At 34.2% G+C, this 22,550-nt stretch overlaps 4 protein-coding genes across 9 annotated transcripts; 1 reads left to right on the forward strand and 3 right to left on the reverse strand.

Annotated features, from left to right (window-relative positions):
• Positions 1-117: 117 nt before the first annotated feature.
• On the reverse strand, positions 118-5,047 carry LOC140823106 (ycf20-like protein). 6 transcript variants are annotated; one of them, XM_073184265.1, is made up of 4 exons: positions 4,827-5,047; positions 4,606-4,692; positions 920-1,096; positions 118-678 (listed from the first exon to the last, which is right to left on the reverse strand). In XM_073184265.1, exon 4 carries the CDS (start codon positions 638-640, stop codon positions 278-280), a length of 363 nt encoding a protein of 120 aa, XP_073040366.1. In that variant the 5' UTR covers positions 641-678; positions 920-1,096; positions 4,606-4,692; positions 4,827-5,047; the 3' UTR covers positions 118-277. The 6 variants fall into 6 exon arrangements, 5 of the variants coding, with proteins under 5 accessions (XP_073040366.1, XP_073040388.1, XP_073040357.1 ...); XM_073184287.1 differs by having other exon boundaries at positions 118-675; positions 920-1,043; positions 4,827-5,046; XM_073184256.1 differs by having other exon boundaries at positions 118-675; positions 4,827-5,046.
• Positions 5,048-5,885: 838 nt separating this feature from the next.
• Positions 5,886-11,609, reverse strand: LOC140823087 (phosphoglycolate phosphatase 1A, chloroplastic-like). Its single transcript, XM_073184219.1, has 11 exons — positions 11,273-11,609; positions 9,935-10,002; positions 9,487-9,579; positions 9,333-9,404; positions 8,824-8,895; positions 8,653-8,712; positions 7,974-8,026; positions 7,266-7,363; positions 6,620-6,719; positions 6,230-6,333; positions 5,886-6,147 (listed from the first exon to the last, which is right to left on the reverse strand). Exons 1-11 carry the CDS (start codon positions 11,568-11,570, stop codon positions 6,041-6,043), a joined length of 1,125 nt encoding a protein of 374 aa, XP_073040320.1. The 5' UTR covers positions 11,571-11,609; the 3' UTR covers positions 5,886-6,040.
• A 2,251-nt stretch (positions 11,610-13,860) lies between these two features.
• LOC140823135 (chromatin assembly factor 1 subunit FAS1) lies at positions 13,861-20,324 on the forward strand. The gene is given in 15 exon segments (XM_073184316.1): positions 13,861-14,578; positions 14,580-14,663; positions 14,665-14,712; positions 15,237-15,336; positions 16,035-16,182; positions 16,256-16,364; positions 16,441-16,455; positions 16,716-17,083; positions 17,180-17,491; positions 18,185-18,266; positions 18,336-18,473; positions 18,832-19,245; positions 19,399-19,536; positions 19,708-19,753; positions 19,848-20,324. Coding segments are annotated over 15 exon segments (2,511 nt in total). The 5' UTR covers positions 13,861-14,215; the 3' UTR covers positions 19,994-20,324.
• Positions 20,325-20,383: 59 nt separating this feature from the next.
• LOC140823099 (uncharacterized) lies at positions 20,384-21,240 on the reverse strand. The gene has a single exon (XM_073184242.1). It carries the CDS (start codon positions 21,133-21,135, stop codon positions 20,557-20,559), a length of 579 nt encoding a protein of 192 aa, XP_073040343.1. The 5' UTR covers positions 21,136-21,240; the 3' UTR covers positions 20,384-20,556.
• Positions 21,241-22,550: the final 1,310 nt, after the last annotated feature.

A 22,550-nucleotide genomic window follows, 5' to 3' on the forward strand; every position in this document is an offset into this window, starting at 1 on the left:
GAGAAATTCAATGCAGCAGTAATGAGAAACCAAGATTTCAGAGCTAAAAATGCAGTTCGTCCTGTTGCTGGAAAGCTGATGCAAAAGAAAAAGGAAATGCCTGGGAATTAGCACAAAGGTTTAGTGAAGATTAATTAATATCTTATTTTCTGAACTCTTTAAATGTTACAGAAGTTTACACGTTCACATATCCCATTTCTAGCTAGCAATAAGCTTCTAAATGGTTTCACGACAATCTTTCGAGACATTTGTGGAGGAAAACTAGAAAAGCTTAAAATCAACTACCTAACTTAAAAGCATCGACAAACAAGCCTAAACAAACGCCGGCCTTCCAATAGTTTACCATCACCACCACCGCCTGCAATCTTTCGGAAGGTAGAGGCTTTCTTCTGTACATTAGCATACCAATACCTTCGATGGCAGCGACAACAAATCCTGCTACCAGTACGTCCCAGTCACCGGTCTGACCAAGAATGGTAGCAAGGGCGTTAGCAGTGTAGAAACCCAGGAGCAGAAGAAACACCTTCATGGGAAAATTCTTGCGAGCTGAGTTTAGCTTGCTCAATAGCTGCCTGCCACCTGCACTGAACGTTGTCGTCTCCATTGAGGTTACCTTGGATGTTATCAGTTGTAATTCCATCGGTGTTTAAAGCAAATGCTATTTTTAAGCTGCGTCTACTTGATGAAGAACCATTTTGCGGAACAAATGTCAAAAAACAGCCCAAATTGCATGAAATTTCTAGTCAATTCTCAATGTTTAACAACAATATACTCTAAATATTGTTTTATATAATCTCAAAAGACCAAATAAATCACATACCTTTCAACCAAACTCAACGTAGATAATTAATCACATTTTAAATGTCCGGATAATCAGTGATATCTCAAATAATTACAATCCATTTAGTACAGAAATCACCTGTTCCTATAAGAAGGAATATCAAGCTTTGAAGTCTGTCTACAGAAATTCAGTGCGTACAGACAATCTTGAATACCATGATAATGTCTGAGAAACTCGTATGATCTTTCGGGGCGTTCCTTCTCTATGACAGACAAAGACTGCAACATTAAAACATCCATCCTGGAGGCCCTTAAACTACAAAATACACAACAACTAAGGCCTATAAGAAAATAGAACCTAGGCCAACGTAAGCTAAAATAGAAAATAATACACTGATGAAAATACATTTCTTTTTCAATTTCCCCTCAAATTGACAAGACACGAGTATAGGTGATTAATGTAAAATCACCAGGCCTATTCCATATATTGCTGATACCCGTGAATATTATGAATGCTATTTACCTGCATTTATCATTCTTTAAAGATGGCCAGCACACGTTATAAAAATACAAAGACCTCCAACTATTACATCCAAGTGATGAGCAATAACTGGGAAAAGAACTATTTAGTCCTGGAGTGCAAGGAGCAACTGGAGACCCAAAATATTAACAAATCATCTATGTGACAAAATTCAAAAATCTTGTGTGCACCATCTTAGAGCCGTGAAAGTTAAAACTGCCAGGAAATAGGAGAAACCCAAATACCAACATAACAAAACCAAATCCTTTTACAAGTACTAGCAACTGTGGCACATATATTGATATCATGTGTTGCATATGCATGATTTATTTTTATTTTTAAGTATTCAATTTATTTATCGTACGATGCAAAATAAATGGGACATAAAATTTAGTAATATGTTTTTATAAAATATGGAATACATATTATCTAGTAAACATTTATTATTGAGAAGAAAATATGAAATCATAATTCAAGTTGTTCATGTATCTTGTCAACATATCACTTGCAAAATATAGTACAAATTTTATATAGAAGAAAATTACAGTGATAATCACCAAAAAAATTGTCAATCCCATTTACAGGTTTTTGCAACTTTGCAGGTGACATCAACAATGTAGAAATACTAAGCTTTGAAATTAATCAGATCTTGTCATTTTCATAGCTTGTGTAATCCTTTGATAGAATTCATGTCATGAGCTTTTAAACAATCATTTCATATCATTCATATTAGACACAATACATCAATCTTATGTGATCTATAGCTATAGATATTAAAAAATCCAAATCGTTTCTATATAGAGTAATACCAAACTCATAATTTTTAAAGTTTCACTTATATATAACTAAAAACTAATATATTAGTTATTATGAAAATGAGAATATTATACATTCATAATCATTTGTTTATTATTATGTGTTATTATTATATATGGCAGAAAATATCTTATTAAAAAAATCTCGAAAAGGGGCGGGTTGCTAAACCCAGGCCTCCCATTAAAAATTGACCATTACGTCTCACCCGTTAAAACTTATATAATGAATGGGCGTCAATGGACTAAAATAATAAAATAAAAAAGAATTTTAAACTGAATTATGAAACAGACAAGCATCTAAATACAACTCTGTGGAAAATTATTTCATGTCTTCGATCACACTTAATAATAACAAACAAAGTATTTTCACAACATAAAGAATTACATAAAAAAAGTTACTAGCTCTCCAAAAAAATCTTGACATCCCCCAAAAAAGTCATAACATTATTTAAACAGATCAATATAAAATCAGTGAGTAGACAATATTTAAGTCTACTAAGATGAGGACCAACTATTCTTCCACTATTGCTAAAAGCAGATTCAAATGCAACAGTTGACATAAGAATAGCTAAGATCGTTATAGTTGAGGTGAGCTACTAAAAAAATGAAAATTAATAAAACTAAAACCCTAAAATATTTATATGCACATATATAAGGGCGGGTATGGGACGAGTATTATAGGACCCATGACCCGCCCCATATCCAGACGGGTCTGAAAAATTGGACCCGAGACCCACCCCATGACCCATTTAGTATGCCCAAACCCGCTCCAAAAAATCAAAAGAGGAAAAAGATGCTCAAAAGCAATATAAGCCGTAATTCATAAAAGTTCACCAAGGTTACATTCCAATCCCATATAAAACTATATATTAAGTTTGATATAATGTAATTCATGCACTAAAATACGATAAAATATTAAGAAAAAGAATTAATTTAAAAAAATCAAGAATCCCGACTTCTAAATTCCACTTGTACTATAAACGTGTAGTTAATTTTAAATAAATAACCTAAAACTAGAGCTTGAAATAATGGAAACCTAGAAAATTAACATGCAATCAAATTTGAGTGACATATTATGCCTACACCGTACAAATCAAATAAATATCAGATTAAGAAGAACAAAGATGCAATGCATAAGGCAAAGCATACATGATAATATGGTTTTCTTGGTAAGACGTTGAGTTAAACAGTTGGTAGGCAATGGATCCAAACATTAGCATTCAATATGAAGACAAACAACAATTTCCTCTCCTCCCCCACCCTCTTCAAGAATTCATTTTTAGATATAAGGCTTCCTACAGTAACAATTCTATAAATTTGTGTATTTTTTGGCATTAATGCATGGAGCTCGATTTTGTAATCTTTACTTCTTTCATTTTTCAAGTGATGATTTCTGGGAATTTTTTAATTTTGTAATCTTTAATTCTTTCATTTTTCAAGTGATGATTTCTGGGAATTTTTGTCCTTCCTTGACGACGTTCTCGTAACAATACGTAATTACTGTGCCTATGTTAATCATTGCAACAAGTCGCCTTTAATATAAGAAATCTCAAGCTCTTATTACACGATCTAGTTCGAGCAAAAAAAAAAGGATATTAAAAATCAGAAAACCAATAACATTAAACTTTAAAATAAATAATAATAATAATAATAAACATTATATCAACAATCCTTCTCTGAAATTAAATGATTTAAAAATTGATTTCCCAATTGGCACCTTATATCGAGTGCATAGTGTGCAAATGGATATTAAACTTTAGCATTCAATTTCAAGCAAAAAGTTGATCAACAAAGAAAACTCAACAATAGTACAAAATATTTAGTTAACTGAAATTTAATCACCATAGAACAACATTTTTATCTAATAGAAACTAAACATTCATTCCCATTTTCATCATTTGGCGTATGTGCTTCTGAAGGTTTTGGGCCTTGTATATTTTTTTACGCCCCCCCCCCCCCCCCCCCCCACGCATCGCCGCGCTTAGGGCACACGAGTCATGAGCAGTTACTCAGAACATGACAAGCAACCAATTTGAAGTAACTAACCTAACCACGTAGTAAAACTTACACACACTAGCGCGCCTTAGGGGCACACGAGCATGAGCAGTTAATCAGAACATGCAAGCAAACCCAATTTTGAAGTAACTAACTAACCACGTAGTAAAACTACACCCCTATCCACTTTAAGTGCTGTGTCAAATTATTTGTCCTGTTATTTACTACTCATATTCTTAACCATACATTCTTCTCAAAGCTAAAAAGAAAAGTGTCCCTCTTTCAAACATTTTTCAGAAATCACTTTGGTTCTTCAATTAATTATGCACTATTCTAAATCTTTGATTTTACCAAGTATGCCTCCCTCCATATGCTGAATTGTCAATGTATCATCACATCAACTAAACTTCGAATACAAGGGCTACCTACAAAATTACACGACCTTGGAATCATCTAAGAGAATAAGCATCCATACTTCAAAAATAATAAAATTACCAGCAATTCGATTATAACAGCAGCTACACATAAATTCCACTCTTGGTAAAAGAAAGAAAGGGAAACTCCGCCAGATGAAAAAGATTCCTGCAAAATGCACAAATAGAAACAAAATCCCAAGGTGAACACATTTCAAAGCAATGATGCTCATACACAACTTAATGTTTCGATTGAGTAACAAAAGAAGGAAAAAGTAATAGAATTCAGAATCCAAAACCCACCAGCAAGAATTGCAGTGAGATCCAAAACTCTATGCAGAGGGAAAAAACAAAGAAAAACAAGAGAGATTCTTTGAGCTGTGGATCCTATTTATTGAATTGCGACTGACAAGCCGCAGACGAAACACGGTCCACAAACTGTACAGTACAGGGTCCCTAACGTCGCGTTTTGTTGGTCGCACGCTTTATCGTCATTCTTTTATCCGCTTTCCTCGGACTCTCGTGAATTTCAATCCTCTCTTTTATTAATTTCTTTAGTTTTTGTGTGTGTACTTTTTTTTTATGCTGTGTAATTTTTTACATATAATATTTTTTTAATATTGTATTGTATTTTTTGAAGTGGTGCAATTTGCGTAAAAAATAGAAAATTATATATTAAAATTAAGAGTTTTAAGATTTTTATCGTTTGATTAATATATATATATATATATATATATATATATAGTATATGAATAAGTTATAGGAAAAATTGATTTTTTGATTATGTTTTTTTATTATTTTGGCCTTCTTACATGTTATACAATTTCATATTTATTTTTGTATCTTCTAATTTTTCATAATCATTTTTCATCCGCATCGACGGATGTGGCACTACAAATGGCATCTTCATATGAGCACAATATTTGTTTCATGTAGTGTCATATTGGGGAAAAAAACTAAATTTGCTTTAAAAAACAAAGATAATAAATGACTAAAATTGAAATTTGAATAAAATCACAAAGAGAAATATATAGGACCAGAAACAATTTTCTCTAAGTTATACTATGATTATTAAAATATTATATGAGATATGAAATAGAAGAACATGATAAATAATATTAATTTTCTTTAATGCAGCTGGAGTCACAATTTTACTCTTTCACTACTATAGAAGAGAATACAAGGAAAGGTATATTAAGAGTTTTTTCATTTTCTTTCAATTTATAAAAATGTTAAATTATTTATGCTTATTGACGACTAAAAATAATGCTTAAACCCAATTATTATCGGACTTTTGAGTTTAAGAAAATTAGTATTTTTATAAGTAAACACTTAATTAATTGAGATTAATAACCCTGTGAGTAAAAGTAAAATATAGAGAATTTTATTCTGTTGCTAGGATGGTACGGCATTTCCGAATTCACCAGCTCTTCACCTTCTGTAAATGAAGAAATTTTAAACGTTTGTAATAATACATCTAGAACGAAGAATGGCACTGTCGCGCTAAATAATCGCTCTCATATGGTTGCAGCCTTGAGAGATAGGAAGTCTGAAATCTTGTTTGTATAAAAATCAGGCTGTATTGAGTTCTCAGGATTTTGTAGCATTGACAGGGTTGTCACACCTAAAAGTAACATCAGAAATCTTGAATGTGGTATGGTGCATAAGTTTAGACACTGAAATGCAAGTTCATTTGGATCACATACCTGACAGGACAAGAAGTGTTCTGCAACCACCGTTTTGTCCGAAAAGAATATCAGTATCTAGCCTATCTCCAACCATGCATATCTGGGACTTTGTAATGCCAAATCTATGTAATTTGGGATAAGAAATTCTGTTAGAATCTAGTCAATCGTCTAAATACATATACATGACATGAACTGAAAAATTCGTATTACTTTAAAGCTTGTGTTGGAGGGTGCGTCCTCAAACAAAATAAATTAAAATTTAATCAGTTTTTCATAACCAGTTTTGTGTTTCAGAATATACTGAATCTCCTCCCCACCCCAAATCCCATCCTTCTTTCCCCGATTCATGAGTCTAATCCTTTATCTATGGAGTCAAGGGCTGGGTAATGAAACCTTCAGGTAACATACTCATTTGATAAATAGTCCATCATGAAAGTTGAAGGCTTTCCGACAACAAGTGGCTCGCGTTGAGTGGATCCACGCACGGCACCTACCATTGAACCACCACCTGATAACAAGCAAAAACGAGGTAGGCATCTTGTAATCATGGAGAGACATATATTTAATACGTAAGTTACAAAGTAATAGATGCAGTTTCATTCCTACGGACTTATAAGCACCTTGAATAAATTGATTTCCTGATTTACACAGTACAGTAGTGGTTTGCAATGTAGTTCATTCTCGTGATGTCATGAGTAACAGTTATCACACCTAGTGATTAACATTTTCATATCTCCAGAAAATTGACAACAATTACGTGTGTTTATTCATTTCCGATGCAGTCAACTTAGTCCTTCAAGGCCCTGGTAACTTTGCCAAAATGTGAACTTACAAAAATGTTACAAACTTGCAGGTTAGATCAATTTGGACGTACATGTTTCAATATTATCAGAGAGAACCTCCGATTTTCTGCTTCATATTCATATATTGTCACCAAAAGTGCTAACTTTTTAAAAATAACTACCGTAATCGTTTCAAACAGACACGGACTTGTGTAAAATATCTTTAAAACGAACATCATTACTTCAAACTGAGATAATCAGAATATAGTAACCTGCCCATTCTTGAGCATCTGTAAGATGTGTGACGGCATCACGATTGGTAGCAATGAAAAGACAGCCAGGGTTTTCACGGATGCACAAAGTTGCATACCTTCATAAATGAAATTAAAACAAATCATACTTCTATGGTTAACCGAGTGACTCAAGTTTATGCACATATAATTCTTGGAAATTTTTTACTCCTTCCCCTCCTTTACTCAATATCGTTTGCTGATGTCAGTGAAGTCTATATGTTCCTTTACATCACTGAAGGAGAGGGAGAATGATACAATTAAGTATATTTGAGTATTCAAAATTTTTGAATAGTTGAACTAGCAAATAGTAGGAATTTATTATTTTCTTCCCAGTTGATGTTACCATTTTGCCTTAACTTGAATGGCAGTAACGGTGAATAAACTTTGGATTAATAATTTCAATCTCAAGAAAGGTGGAGTAGTGTTTCAGATCCCAACAAAGGACTGAAAGTAGAAAAGAAAGAAAATAAGATGATTTGTGAGGAGAATACAGCATTCTGAAAAAATAATACCAATAGGTTAGATCCATCCCTCCAATGAACTTAACGAAAGGAAAATAAATACTCTTCCACCATTAAAAATTTTCAACTCAGTATCTAGTTGTTGTCGTCTCCAGTTTAAAAACTATAAGGTGAAACCATGCATCTCACTTGAAAAAAGGAAGAAAGACCTTGTCAGGAAACTTACTGGATTTTGTAATAGTTGAAATAACGATCAAATCCAACCACAACAGCCCCAACCTGATCGATAAATCATGATATTTTAATGTGAGTTGACTACTTTCATTGCAATAGTTCATATGGTGATGCTTCAAAGGATTGTTACTGTAAGAAACATGCAAAGCTTATGACAAAAGATATAGTACACTTGGGGACACACAATTTACGTGTGGTGAAAACAGCTCTCAAAGAAGCAAACTTCAACTCTATCATATAAAGATGACTAAGTATCTGGTAGAACTATTTCCTCGATCTTTGAAATCCTAGAAAATAAAAACATATAAATGAGTGTATATATATGTGAATTATTTGCCCGCTCTTTGGAATCCTAGAAAATAAAAACATATAAATGAGTGTATATCTGTATGTGTGTGTGTGAGAGAGAAGAAAAATCCTAACAGTAAACTGGTCAGAGCCGTTCACCAACATGAAGTCATAGCTGGGCTATGGGATCTATTACCACCATATACCTCTATTTTTCCCACAAAATGTCTTTCAAAAATTTTATCCCACAGCGAACAATTCAATCCTAACTACACGAATTTAGATCACCGCATTCCACCAATAACAATTTTTTTCCACACTGTGTTTTTTCTATCGAATAGCCATTTGATTTGATTTAGAAGCATAAGAGGATGAATGCATACATTTTCATCATGTTCCATCAAAAAACCTGGTTTTAGTTCAATCTTTTTTTCGCCATCTCCCTGCAAGATTAAAAGTTACATCATTGTCGAACTTGATGGGATAATCAAGAAGGAATAGAAAGTTTTGTATATTTCGAGTGGAATGAAAATAATTGAAAATCTAATACATACTGGCCCACCAATATATTGAAACCCAGCCAACTCAAGCTCCTTCAAGATGCCATCCTCACCAACAACATAAACCTTGAGGTATGACAGAATGAAAACTGGTCGTCAGTTATTCACATCCCATGATTTACATGCCTCTATGCCCATTCTCAAGTTTGCAGACATATGACATTATAAGAGTAAAACTCTTAAACTGTTTTCGAGAAAAACTCATAATTGGTATTACATGGTACCAAGGTTAATAGTGCAGAATATTGAGAACCATACAGGTCTTAGATAAAGTCCCTTAAGTTAATAAAAAGACATGTGTAGTGCATGTATCAGCTATTATGATGATCGAAAGAAAATTAACTTCAGAACCAGGGAAACCATGGGGATAACTAGCTGTTTACATAAGATTTTCATACATATTATGTGGAGGTAAATGAAACGGATTTTTTAACAAAACAAGTATGATTATTGATTAGCATCTCAGTTATGGAATGGTTTTTTAAGGATACTCCATTTCTTACCTTTTTATCTTTGGGGAAATCAATTGATTTTAAGTACGCAGCAGCGGCAAATGATGATGCAAAGATTTCTTCCTGAAAACATCAAAAGCCAAATAGACAAACTGCCTTTTTCTCAATAGTACGGGAAATGCATAAAAAATGACTATTTATCCACCTCCTTGACGTCGAGACCAAGTGTTTCAAACTTTTTCCCATACTGCTTCCTAGATTTTGTTGAGTTGTTGGTGACAAAAACCAATCTTTTCCCCTACATGAAGATGCATTCAAATCTAAACATTACCAAAAGAAGAAGCATCAATGAATTGGTACTATGAGCCTAAAGATTATGTGCTATACAGCATCTGTAGCTAGCATGATAAGGCAGTAATGCAGTGGCAGATTGCCCATTCTCGGAACTTTAATATAAAAAAATGTACATTCCTTTTCCTATAAGAAGAAATATAATGGATTTGTCCCACCCCCAAATTAATAACAAAAAATTGATTTTCATTTTTCCCCTCATATCATGTCCGTGACTCCACCACTGTAGCAGTGGGCAACAGACTGCTAGCATGAAGCACAGTAATGTATAAGAGAGTCCTGAAAAGTACTAAAGTGCTAACCTTTGATCGAAGCATGTCAAGAGTTTCTGGGACTCCATCGATCAATTTGTCTCCCTTCCATATGACCCCTGGAAAGTATTAAGCAGCAATGTATTGGCAGGATCATGATAGAAACTGAATTCTTCAGACAATTTTATAGAGTTTGAACGAGAATGACTTTGATCAATAAAGTGTAAAACACTATATTTTTCAACTAAACATATTGCATCCATTTAAATTGTCATTTATGTCGACTTGTTTTATTATGTTGAAGAGAAAATTTTGTTTACAAAGAAGATGCAGTTGGAAGATTTGGAAACCAGTCTCTGAATCTTGCACTGTATGTCTGTATATGTGATGTGTGTCCTTTTATTTAAGACTTTTCACAATATAATCCTGGCAAAACATTTATTTATAAGAAAAAAGAGCAGGAAAGAAAACAAATTATTTGCCAATAAGGGTCTATCAAACCGAAGCACGCCAAAATAGCTCATCGACAGACACTATTCTCTATGCAGGGTTGGAGCAGCTTCAGTCCTGCGCCAGACTAGTGCCAATGCTAAAGCCATCTCCATCCCCCACTTCATTTTAGCTCAGATTTTGGATCGAGATAATGCAATCTCAGCACCAAATGTAAAACTCATAGTCTACTCCAAACTCAACTCGAAAAAAAATTAAAAATATTCTTGATATATTCCGTTCTATTTTAATTTACAACAATTATTTTATTCCACTAACTATTTATTTACATATTTATTAAAATATCAATACGTTAAACTTACATTTAAATAATTTATGTAATTAATTTGATTAGAATACTTTATTAATTCAAATATTAATTTATTTTCAATTTAATAATTAGTTACTAATTTCATATTAACTAAGTATTATAGTAATTAACATACAACACATAATGACATAAATAATTTACATGATAACAATCTTAAAACAAAGATCATATATAAATAAGAAACGTAAATATCGAATAAATGATTTGAATTACTATACAAATCCCACAGTTGCTCGATTACTGCATTCCATAGAACGATGTGACAAGAGATAAGTTTTATGTTCGGTGCATGGATTATACAATTTGGTGAAAATACTGTACTGAGATATCCTAATGGGTTGAACATGGCCCAGGGAAGAATGATTTTCTCAATTTGCTTAAATCCCGTCACAGGAACATTGAAGCTCACTTGGACTTCAAAATTCCAGTTACATACACTAGTTCAAGCATATTCTCGAACAGTTTAGTTTCACCAGTAATGAGGGGAAAAAATCCCGGAAATAGTCCAACATTACTATCAGAACTCAGAAACATGGAAAATGATCACCGATGAAATAAGAAACAGTTACCATCACAATCGAATATGAATGTCTCAACAGAGTTAATGAGCTGATCAGGGTCCTTCAGCTGCTGAGCAGAAGCACGAGGACTCGCAATTCTTGAAACAGATGCATTCATTTTCTTTATTGAACGAAATTTACTGCCAAAAGTCCATTCGATTATGGGTCTTAGGGAATTATAGAATAATGGGTTCGCGATGGAAGTGGTTCTCCCGGTAAGATTTGCTCCGTTTCGAGGATTCAGGAGCAGAGTAGAGGAAGAAGATGCGGATGCTGCTACAGCGGATGACAATCTGGCAGTCAGCATTTCTTTCGATGGCTGTTGTTTTTGGTTGGATTTTGAATTTTGTTTAATTAATATTTTGGTTGGGCTTGCTTTGTATGGTTGGCATTGCGCTTGTTTTATCCAATACATGTGTTACATAATTTTGCAAGCTAGAGTTTTATTTTTTGTTATATTTTTCGAGAGTGAGTCTCATGTGAGCTTGTCTCACGGATCTTAATATGTGAGACGAGTCAACCCTACCGATATTCACAATAAAAAGTAATGCTTTTAGCATAAAAAATAATAATTTTCATTGATGATCCAAATAAGATATATGTCTCACAAATACGACTCGTGAGACCGTCTCACATAAGTTTTGTCATTTTTTTATGGAATAAAATTTTTATGAAAATTTATTTCATTATAAAAAAACATATGTTTATATAAAATAAATATAGATTTCAGATCTTCGACTTTTCAAATTCTCATCAAGCCCAACTCTCTTGTGGATTTTGCTTCATCTTCTCATTTAAACACCCAACTTTTTAGATTCAATTAGACATGCTTTAATGGGCCGTTCCACGGGAATAGGACTTAAACTGGTCTGTTAAGCCCAGACCCAGGACCAATATGAATGAACAGAACTCGGAACCGTCTTCAGTCCACTTCCCAATGGATTGAACCAGTTCTGGATCTGGCCCTTTATCGGATCCGTTCCAGAACCATACCGGAACCGGAAAATTTTAAATAAATAAATGAACGATCATTTAATTGCAATTTGACCCTCGAATTTGGGAGTCAAATTGCAAACATTTATTTTTTTCCCACAAATCAACAGTAAATACAAGACTGTTTTATAACATTTTCACAAAACAATATTTTCTCAAGTCTACATTTCTTTACAATCAATTTTTTCTATTTGCTATAATTTGTCAACATATATTTAATAATTTTTGCAATGTTTTGTTTTTTTATCTATACTCAATATTCTCTTTATTATTATTTACTTACTATTTCACGATTTACTCATACAAATCATTTGAATTTCAATGATGTCGTCTTCAAATCGTGGTAGTGGTGGATGTTAATAAATTATCAACTTTGGTAAACATTTTTGCTTCATCCCCGACTCTGATAAGTCGAACATGGTCGCAAGGATAAAAAAAGCCATGGAACTTTTCAACAAATATGTAGGGACATCATCGTCTGCCTGATCAAGCAACACGATGGCAACGACCACGACAACAGCTCGAGCAAAGCGAAGCAAAGCTTTTCATCACTTCGATGTTGAAAACAAGATGCGAACAACTCTTCTGTCATATTTAAAATTTACACAACCAACTATTCATATGAAACGGGTGGTTGTTCCGGTGGTACCGATACTTTGAAAAAACATTTAGTCGAGATACATAAACTTGGTCTCGATACTCTGCAACCATTCGGTAGATAACCAACCAAACAACTAATCAATCCTTCAATTGGTAAGGTTTTTACAATTATAATATAAATTTCTCGAAAAAACTATCGTTAAATTTATTACGAAATGTGGTCAATCTTTTTATAATAGCTCAATTGTGCATTGATTCGCAACATTACTCTATCCTATTCAAAGTCAAAATGAGTTAAACATGCTAAATTTATTTGGAAGAATATTGACGATAAAATAAGTCAATCATGCATTATCTTAAAGAATTTTTCATTTGTATGCTAGTGAACAGAGTGCGTAGTAAGATAAGAGGATGACAGAGAAAAGCAAATGTGGAACACTCAACTTATTTCAAAATTTGAAACGACAAGAGTTAAAAAAAAAATCGATGACAACAATAAGCTACAATAAAATCAAAATTTATTATATATTGAGGCTACTAATCCAATGTTCTTGATTGATGCAAAATAAATTATCAACTTTATCCAATGTTAAAGACAATTGCAAGAGATATCTTAATCGTTCAAAGTTTAAGTATTGTTCCGAATCATTATTTTCAGAGCTCAAGCTTCAATGAAAATTCGAAGTATTTAAAATATATTTTAATATATCGTGATAAATTTTAGATGTTCTATTATAAAAATCAATGATTAATTATTTTATTTTTATGATTAATCAGTATTGTTTTCATTCTAAAGATTGAATAAAAAAATGGTCTATCAATAAATTTTTTATTCAAACATGGACCGAAATCGGTCTATAAATCATAGAACCTTGGATACCTTGGAACCAGAAAAGTTTAAGTTCCGAAACCGACCGACTCGAATCAGGCTGGAACCCGACCCGATAAGATATTCGTCTAATGTGAATTTGAATAATATAATGTCGTAGAGTGGCGGACAAATGTATCCAATTTTAAGCGCCAATTCCCGAAATTTGCTATCAATTGGAGCCATTTTTTGAGACTATAGGGCGGGCATTCATAAAAATATTCCGAATTAACATAATCTTTTAATCGGTGCAAGTAAAATGGCAGGAGAAGAAAAAAGAGGGTTTTGTTCTTCCCGTCTTTTCGTCTCATTTCGTATGTAATCCCATAATTTGCCAATTTTTTTAACTTTCCAGATATCAGCAAATTGACAGCGAGGATTTTTTTTTTGCCATTTGGTTATCCTGAAAATCTCCATTTTTTAAACCATTTCAGTCGATTAGGGCGGTTTTGTGAAGTGGGTTTCGTTTATTTCAGTGATTGCATGCAAAAATGGAGAAGGGTTCACCCGTGGTAATCGACGGCCCGAACGCGGGAAAGACAAAAATCGACGTTTCCGATCATAAGAAGGTGGTTATGAAGAGGAAGAGGGTGGCTCCACTTTCTTGTCTAGAAAATCCGGAGGAAAAGCAGGCAAAGATCGACGCTCTGCGAGAGGAAACCAACAGTCTAGTTAGATTTGGTAAAAAATTAGTACTTGAAAACAGGGTGGCTCTGCTGGAAAATGTGGAGAAATCTGGGAGTTCTTCTGCGGCGTTGAATCGTGTGATTGCATGTGCGCTGGAAGAGAGTGATCTTCCTCTGTCCAAGCTCGTGGATGAGGTTTTCGATAAAGTTGTTGAAAAAATTGGAAACTACCGACAGTGTTACGAAGGCTAGTGTGAAGAGTATTGTGCTTTTAATTGGGCAGAGGTTGTGTTATGGAGTCACGGATGCAGACTGCGGATGTCTTGGAGAATGATGCTGATTGTGCTCTTTGGTGTTGGGAGGTACAAATTTCAGCAAATTGACTACCTCTAATGCTATGTTATAAATTGTATACTGGATTTGTATGGAGGGATTTGTTAATTTATGTTGGTTTGCCATTTTTATGGGTGATTTACAGAATTCATGGGTTATTGATGTACATAAACTTTGTCAGATAGATCGAATCGAGTGGCATGTACCCGTTTTTCTTAGTTTTGCGTCTCTTAAATAATGCCTGAATCACATTTTTGCTTGCTTTGAATCTGGTATTGGTGGTGCATAGAATGTATGACCTTTTAGGCTTTTAATGAATTAATAATATTAAATTACATGATCTTATCTTTCCGTACAAGTCTTATGTGTACTCATTAGTTTATATTTGCAATGTATTCAAATTTTACTCAACTTGAGATGTATATTTAAGTTAAAACGTCGGCTAATCTTTGTTTTGATGGCATACTTTCTTATTGCAATGCATTATCTGGCTCTTGGTGTTCCATATCTTCGGACTAGTGTTAGTTTATTGAATACTATTTTCATGTCGTAGACAAGAGATTTGAAATTGATGCCAAAATCGGCATGCTCGTCTCTGAAAGTTCGCCGCACTTGCCGGAAAAAGATACAGGAGAGAATTACAGCTGTTTTGGGTAATTCCTTAAACGCCTATTATAACTGTATTTTTATGTTTCAGTGTTGAACTATATGACCGTGAATAATTATTACAAGTTTGTGTCTGTGACTCTCCTTTTGAAATAGGAAACATAAACAGAATTTTGATAAGTAGTGAAAATGGTATATGTATGTGTATAATTGTCAACCTAATAAATTATGAATTATAAACTGTTTCTGGTAAGTGCATTTATTTCGCTCAGAATAATTTCAAGACTGTACAGTTCTGTTGAATTTTAATATTATAGAAAGCTACAAGATCAATTGAATTTTGAGTTTACAAATGTCGTGCGCCTGGTTCCTCGAAGAAAAATCAATGGCACATCATGATATGATAAATCTGTTCAGTTAGAAACAAAGTGATATGTCTCGTATTACACTTCAAGGGTTCACAATTCGTAATGTTTGAGTTTTCATGACACAGGATCATTTAGTACACTAGAATTCTTGTATGGCCGCATGTTTTGTGTAATCTTACTAGTGCAATTCTCCTTTCTTGGAACTTTTCCCTTGTTTAATTGGATTTAATTGAATTGCCATTCTAGTTTGTCATTTTTTGTCCTATAATTTTATTTTATAGTTGTAAACTTTGGTGCTTTATTTGATGATTCATCTTAGTAGGTCTCATAGATCTTTGCTCACGCTGCTGTTACTAAATAATTTTGGTATGTCTCAGCTATGATAAGTCTGCTGGAAAAGCCAGAGGCCCGTCAGGACCATCTGCAGGAGGTGTCGAAAGCTTCGGAGAGACTTGCTAAAGTGTTAAACGAGGCAGACATTTTGTCATTAATGGAGAACATGTCCCAGAAAACTGGTTGTGAAATGTATGTATACCAGGTATGGTTTTTTTGGACGATGTTACAAGCCATAAGCTTAATCAGTATTTTAATGGTAAAGGGTTGAAAAGGAAGCCAAGAGAGACGAAAAACTGTTAATCAAGCAAATGGAGAGAAGCAAAAAAGAAATAGAGAAAGAGAGAAAGAAGATAGGAAAGCCAAGAAAAACTGTTAATCAAGCAAATGGAGAGAAGCAAAAAGGAAATGGAGAAAGAGAGAAAGAAGATGGATCGCAAGCTTCAGAAGGAAAAGTTGCAAAGTGTATGCTATCAACACAACTTCTCATTTTCGTTCTTATGTTTGAAGTATGTGCTTTAACTTTATGTGCATTCATTGTAACAGCAAAAGAAACAATTGACATTACATATAGCATCTTTTAAATATCTAGGTATGCATATTTAAAAACGTGAAGGGGGATCTTCTATTTGTGTGGCTTTAGAGTCAAATGAATTCCCTTTCTTGTGTATCCAATTATCTTTTAAGTGTCTGTTTCATGTATCTTGTTTGTAATGTCCTGGCAGGAAAAGGAGCTGAAGCGGTTGCATGATGAGGCAGAAAAGGAGGAGAGGCAACGTGAAAAAGATGAATCTGAAATGCAGAAACATTTAAAAAAGCAGCAAGAGGAAGCAGAGAAAAATAAGAAACGTAAGGAAAGGGAAGAAGCTGATTTGAGAAAGCAACTCTCTGTACAGAAACAAGCATCACTGATGGAACGTTTCCTTAAAAGGAACAAAACCGATTCAACTCCTCAAAATGACAGTTCTACAAACAATACAACCACATCTGAGTCGTCCTCAAGCATGATGGAGAGGAAGTCTCAATCAGCTACTCTTGCAATGGACTCTGTTTTATCCCAAAATGGTGGAATTGAGGAAGAAGATATATGGAAGTAGGAGACTCCTTTCATTCCTCTTTTCATGTGGATATCATGTAGGATATAACCTTCTGATTTTTTTAAAGTTTAATATTTATGTAACTGTTTCAGATCGCATTTGAACTCTTGGTGCCTCATGAGGCGTTCGACCAATTCAAACAGGGAGGTCCATTGGGGCATTCGCCAGAAACCTAAGACACAAGTGGTCAAAGAGCTTAAGCTTACTACAAGCAAAGAACTGACTTGTGACGAGGACAACATAGAGAAGTTTGTCGATGGATGGGGTGACTCCGGTGTTTCTGGAGGATCGTCTGAAATAAACACAGATAATCCCGTTGGACAGAAGAGGATTCGAACTATAAAGTTGTTGCAGTTTGATAAAAGTCACAGGCCTGCTTTTTATGGTGTTTGGCCCAGGAAAAGGTGAGTCATGTCGTTGTATAATATCTTGCACACCATTTTATAGTTGCTGTAAGTATATTTTCTTGACTTTTGACATCTGCACCTGTGACTTTGCAACCTCTAATTACCAGTTTGGAGGATACTTCGATTGTTAAAGTTTTGAGAGCAAGATATTTCATTTTGTGAATTGTAGTGGTAAACTGGATTCTTGCTTTGTCATGTATCACCATCCTTTTTCATCTTGTCTGAGTCATTAAACTGTGTATTTGTTTTTTATTATGAAATTTCTCAGTTCCTAGGTCTAACTGTGGTGAAAGAATTTTCTTGGGCCTGGACCTGACTATCATTCGTGTCTTTGATGGGCTCCATTGTTTTTAAAATTGATTAGAGGATAAGATTCTAAGTGACATGTAGGGGACGGTTTGAGACTAGGTGTTGTACCTGCTATCCAATACTTAAAGTTTTGGCATGAGAGTCATTTGAATGATGTGGGATTTGTGCTCTTTAAGCTTGGTGTACCCATTTTTCATACTTTGTTTTTACCAAATTTTCTTTGAGCATTCAAATAATTTCTGATTTTCTGCATCTTTAATTGCCATTGATGTACTATTTGACTTTCACGGGATAGTATAACACACATTCATTGAGCATTACCCCAAATATATTTAATTTAAATTGATAATGTTGTCCTCATGATGCGCATCTATTTCCCAGTCAAATTGTTGGAGCATGTACTCCTTTTGCAAAGGATCCAGATATAGACTATGAGGTTGACAGTGACGAGGAGTGGGAAGAGGTATTCTATCCCTACTATAATATGGTCATTATCATAAAGTCGTGCAGAGCTGAAAGTTTGATTGCACAGGATGAACCTGGTGAAAGCCTATCAGATTGTGACAAGGATGATGAAGATGAAAGCCTGGAAGCACGAGTAAAGGGTGATGAAGATGATGAAAGCGAAGATGGATTTTTTGTTCCTGATGGATATCTATCAGAAAATGAGGTACTTCATGTGACATTTCATGACGTCTTACTAAATTTACATAATTTCTCCTCTATTTTTTAATACATTTCATGATTCATGAATCTCATGTAGCTCGAACATAAGAAATTACTCCTACTCTCCTAGGAATTTCTCTAGTATATTTCTCTTGAATGCTTTTGTATACACATACATATAATGTGAAGCCGTGTTTCTGTGTAGTTATGATATTATGAAGCATCGTGAATGATATGAGAAAGAGATATTTTTCAGATTTGGAAATGAGTGTTGTAGAGAAGCTGGGGTAGAAGTAATCCTCTCTCCAATTTATGGATACATAAATTTGTTAACTATACATTATTTCCTTGTCCTAACATAGGGAATGTATGACGATGAAATGGACTCTGATGAATACTATGAGGAAGCAAGGAATGTGCCTAGTTCTGAACAGCCAGTTCAGTGTGAAGATTTCATTACCATGCTTCAGCAGCAGAAGTATCTGAATAATTTGACTGAGCATGCACTTAAAAAGAACCAGCCTTTGATCATATTAAATCTTATGCACGAAAAGACAGTTTTATTCTCAGGTGAAGAACTTACTTGTGTAGAGAAGCTTGAACGAATGTGCTTGCAAACTCTTTCTGTTCGTCCTATGCCTGGACTCCCGAGTATATGTATAACAAGTGAGAGCGATGGGGTAGCCAAGGATTTGGAAACTTCTTCTAACAAGTCAAGTATTACCACTCCTCTTGGAACAGGTGTTGCTTTGCAAGACGCGGACTTGCCTCAGATGGTAAGTTATATCTAGCCTGTTTTGTATATGCCTTTTGATTTAAGCAAGCAACATCCTTCGTGTAAATGACTTGTCCAAACTTGCAATTTACCTTGTGCATTTGAAATGTTGTGGTATATGCATTTACATCGTTTTCTTGTTTAAAATTTACAGATTCTCAGCATTCAGTCATGCCCATATAGTATTGGAAAGATAGTGGAGTCACTGCACATGAAATTTCCCACAGCCACAAAGTCACTATTACGGAATAAAGTGCGAGAAATAGCAGAGTTTTCTGACAACCGTTGGCAGGTGAATTTTTTTTCGTCTCAACATCCTGTAGGTGAAACTTTTGTTATCTGTTCAGTGTGGATGTATTTCACTGATTTATACGATGAAATGGAGCAGCGATAAGATTAATAATCATGCTCCAGTTATTTTATATGAGAGATGATGTTAAGCTGCATATTTCATGTGATTCAGGTCAAGAAAGATACTTTGAGCAAACTCGGCCTCTCAATATCACCAGGTACGAAAATAAGTACATACCTTTCTTTCTATCATATTAGCTCGGTAATTTAGTTTATACTAATTTCTAGCAATTTTTTTCCTCGTTATTACAGATAATAAGAGCTGTGAGAAGAAAACAAGCATTGCTACATTCTTCTCAAAAAGATGCCTGCCTCCATCTATAAAAACTCTGAACTTGAACGAGACCTCTCCAACCAGCATCTCAAAAACCAGCTCCAGCCCTTATTCGACCACATAATGATTCACGTGAGACTGATTTATGCATTGCATGTGTAGTTTATTAGTACTTCATCTTTTGCTAGTTTTGGCAGACGAGATGTGTTTTTTTGATGATATGTTGTGATGAAATGGCAAAGAATATACTCTTATTAAAGGCTCTGAGAAAATACTCTTATTTGGCAGACGAGATGTGTTTTTTTGATGATATGTTGTGATGAAATGGCAAAGAATATACTCTTATTAAAGGCTCTGAGAAAATACATGTGCTAGGATGGATGTTTCGAAGTTGTTCATCATAATATATGTAAAACGTCCGGTTTAAACTCAGCAAAATAAACATTTCTTTGATCTTTTCCCTTTATTTTCACAATAAATCTATGCTATCCATTGGAAGAGTTTCTTTGGTGAGTGGCAAAGATTCAAGCGATTATAAATAAATGAATCATATTATGAATGCATTACAGCGATAACCCTTTATCGCTTGGTTATCGCTTATAGAATACATCACCCATTATATTATATGCATAATGCAAGTACAAACAAATTCAATAAAATTCAATAATCCCACACCCTGTATCTCAATTAGACCTGAAATGGCCATGGCCAATTCTTGATATCCTCCTCATTCTGGACCTTGCCACTTCTCATGGCGTAAGTTGAATTTCCATTATTTCCCCTCTCCAAATGCGCATAGTAGCTCAAGAAGAATGCCAGTGTCAGAACCACCCACTCGAGGCAGAAGATCGAAATGCACAATCCTCCCGCGAGCTTCAGGATCATCTCGGCGTCTTCTTCTCTCACGTAAGTCTTGAGATATCGCAAGAAATCCGACGGCCGTGTGAAGATGAGAACAGACACGGAGCCCTGGAAGATGGCTGTCAGCACCGTGGCCACCATATGCGCGCCGTAGAACTTCTTTGCGCCTGAGATGGAAGCCCTGGAGGCAGCGGCGCAGCCGAAGATGGCTCCCGCGATGGTTATGATGTGCAGGAGGATGAGGAGGAAGCCGCAGAGGGAGGGGATCAGGCGGAGGGAGAGGGTGAGGAATATGCAGCTCGAGGCGGCGCCGAGGAGGATGTAGTTGCTGAGGAGGAAAACTTTGTGCGTGCGTGGGTGAGAGGATTCATCGGCCGCGGAACTTCCAATTATCGCAAAACCCATTTCGAATTCGTGATTTCGATTATCTGATCTGAAGAACTGATTGTAGAAAGACAGTGAAATAGCTCGTGGAGAGGATTTCTTTCGGGACAATGGAGAATATACGATGTATACATATATATACACAGAGAGATACAACGGTCATGTTTTCCAATCAAATATGACCGTTGCCGAAAGGCAATTGAAAAATGAGGGACGGTGCAACTGTTGCCTTTGGGAGTCATTCACATATTTGATTTATTTTCTAAGCAAGATTTCACACACACACACACACAGATATATATATATATATATATATATATATATATATATATATATATATATATATATATATATATATATATTTGAATTTTGAAATGAAATTTATTTTCATATTCACGAGTCCGTTCGAATGCGATGCATTGGATACCTAAAACACACTGTTAAATACTCGCATCTAATTTAAAATTAAATAGGATCTTGACTTTCTAAAGGTTGTCGGATCTATATAAAAAAATATTCAATTCATACTTCAATTTTAAATGATTCTGAAAATAAGTCTTATTCTAAATCTTGCCTTTGAGTATTCTATTTCAAAATTTCGAGTTAGTTTACGTTCTACCGAGAGTAAATTTATTTATATATCAATTGAAAGTGCAATTGAATCGAGTCGAGCTCAAGTACTCGACTAAAAAAAATTCAACTGCTCGAGCTCGACTTGATTCAAGTAGTAATTTTTGAGCTCGAGCTCATCGAATTCAAGATATGATTAATTAAATATCTTACATGTTTTCTTTGAAATTTATATATTTTTGAAATTGTATTTTTTGATGAATCATCAATATATGAATTATTAAACGAATGGCTCATATTACTCAATAACATTGGGATTAGAGGTGAAATGAGTCGAGCTAGCTACTAATGAGTAGCTCCATTCGAGCTCGTAATCAAGCTAAGCCGGGCTCGAATATTTTATGAGTCTAGTCGAGTAGCTACTCGGTCATATATAGTCATTCGGTTAATAATTAATATATTGAAGATTCATCAAAAAATAAAATTTCAAAAATATATAAATTTCAAAGAAAACATGTAAGATATTTAATTGAGTTGGTACGAATTTAACAGCTTCAAAAAATATGTCAGGACATCCAGTAAAATAAAATAAGATTGTTGACTTTATTGATCGACAAATTTCCATGTGAGAAAAACCCGAAACAAAGTTCTGGGCACATTATTTCCCATCAAAATAATAATTTTGCAAAAATCTGAAAATTTATTTTGTCCAATTAAATAAATAAGATATAAATCTTGTGTTATCTTGAATTTAAATTGCTATATTATCGTAATACCTGTATAAATATAAAATATATGTACATCAATATTTATGTCTTTTATATAATCTAAAATAATTTATTTTCTAGCTATTAAATTTAAAATAT

Source organism: Primulina eburnea, chromosome 1 (genome assembly GCF_022965805.1).
Source record: "Primulina eburnea isolate SZY01 chromosome 1, ASM2296580v1, whole genome shotgun sequence".
In the NCBI taxonomy this organism is placed as follows: Eukaryota; Viridiplantae; Streptophyta; class Magnoliopsida; order Lamiales; family Gesneriaceae; genus Primulina; species Primulina eburnea.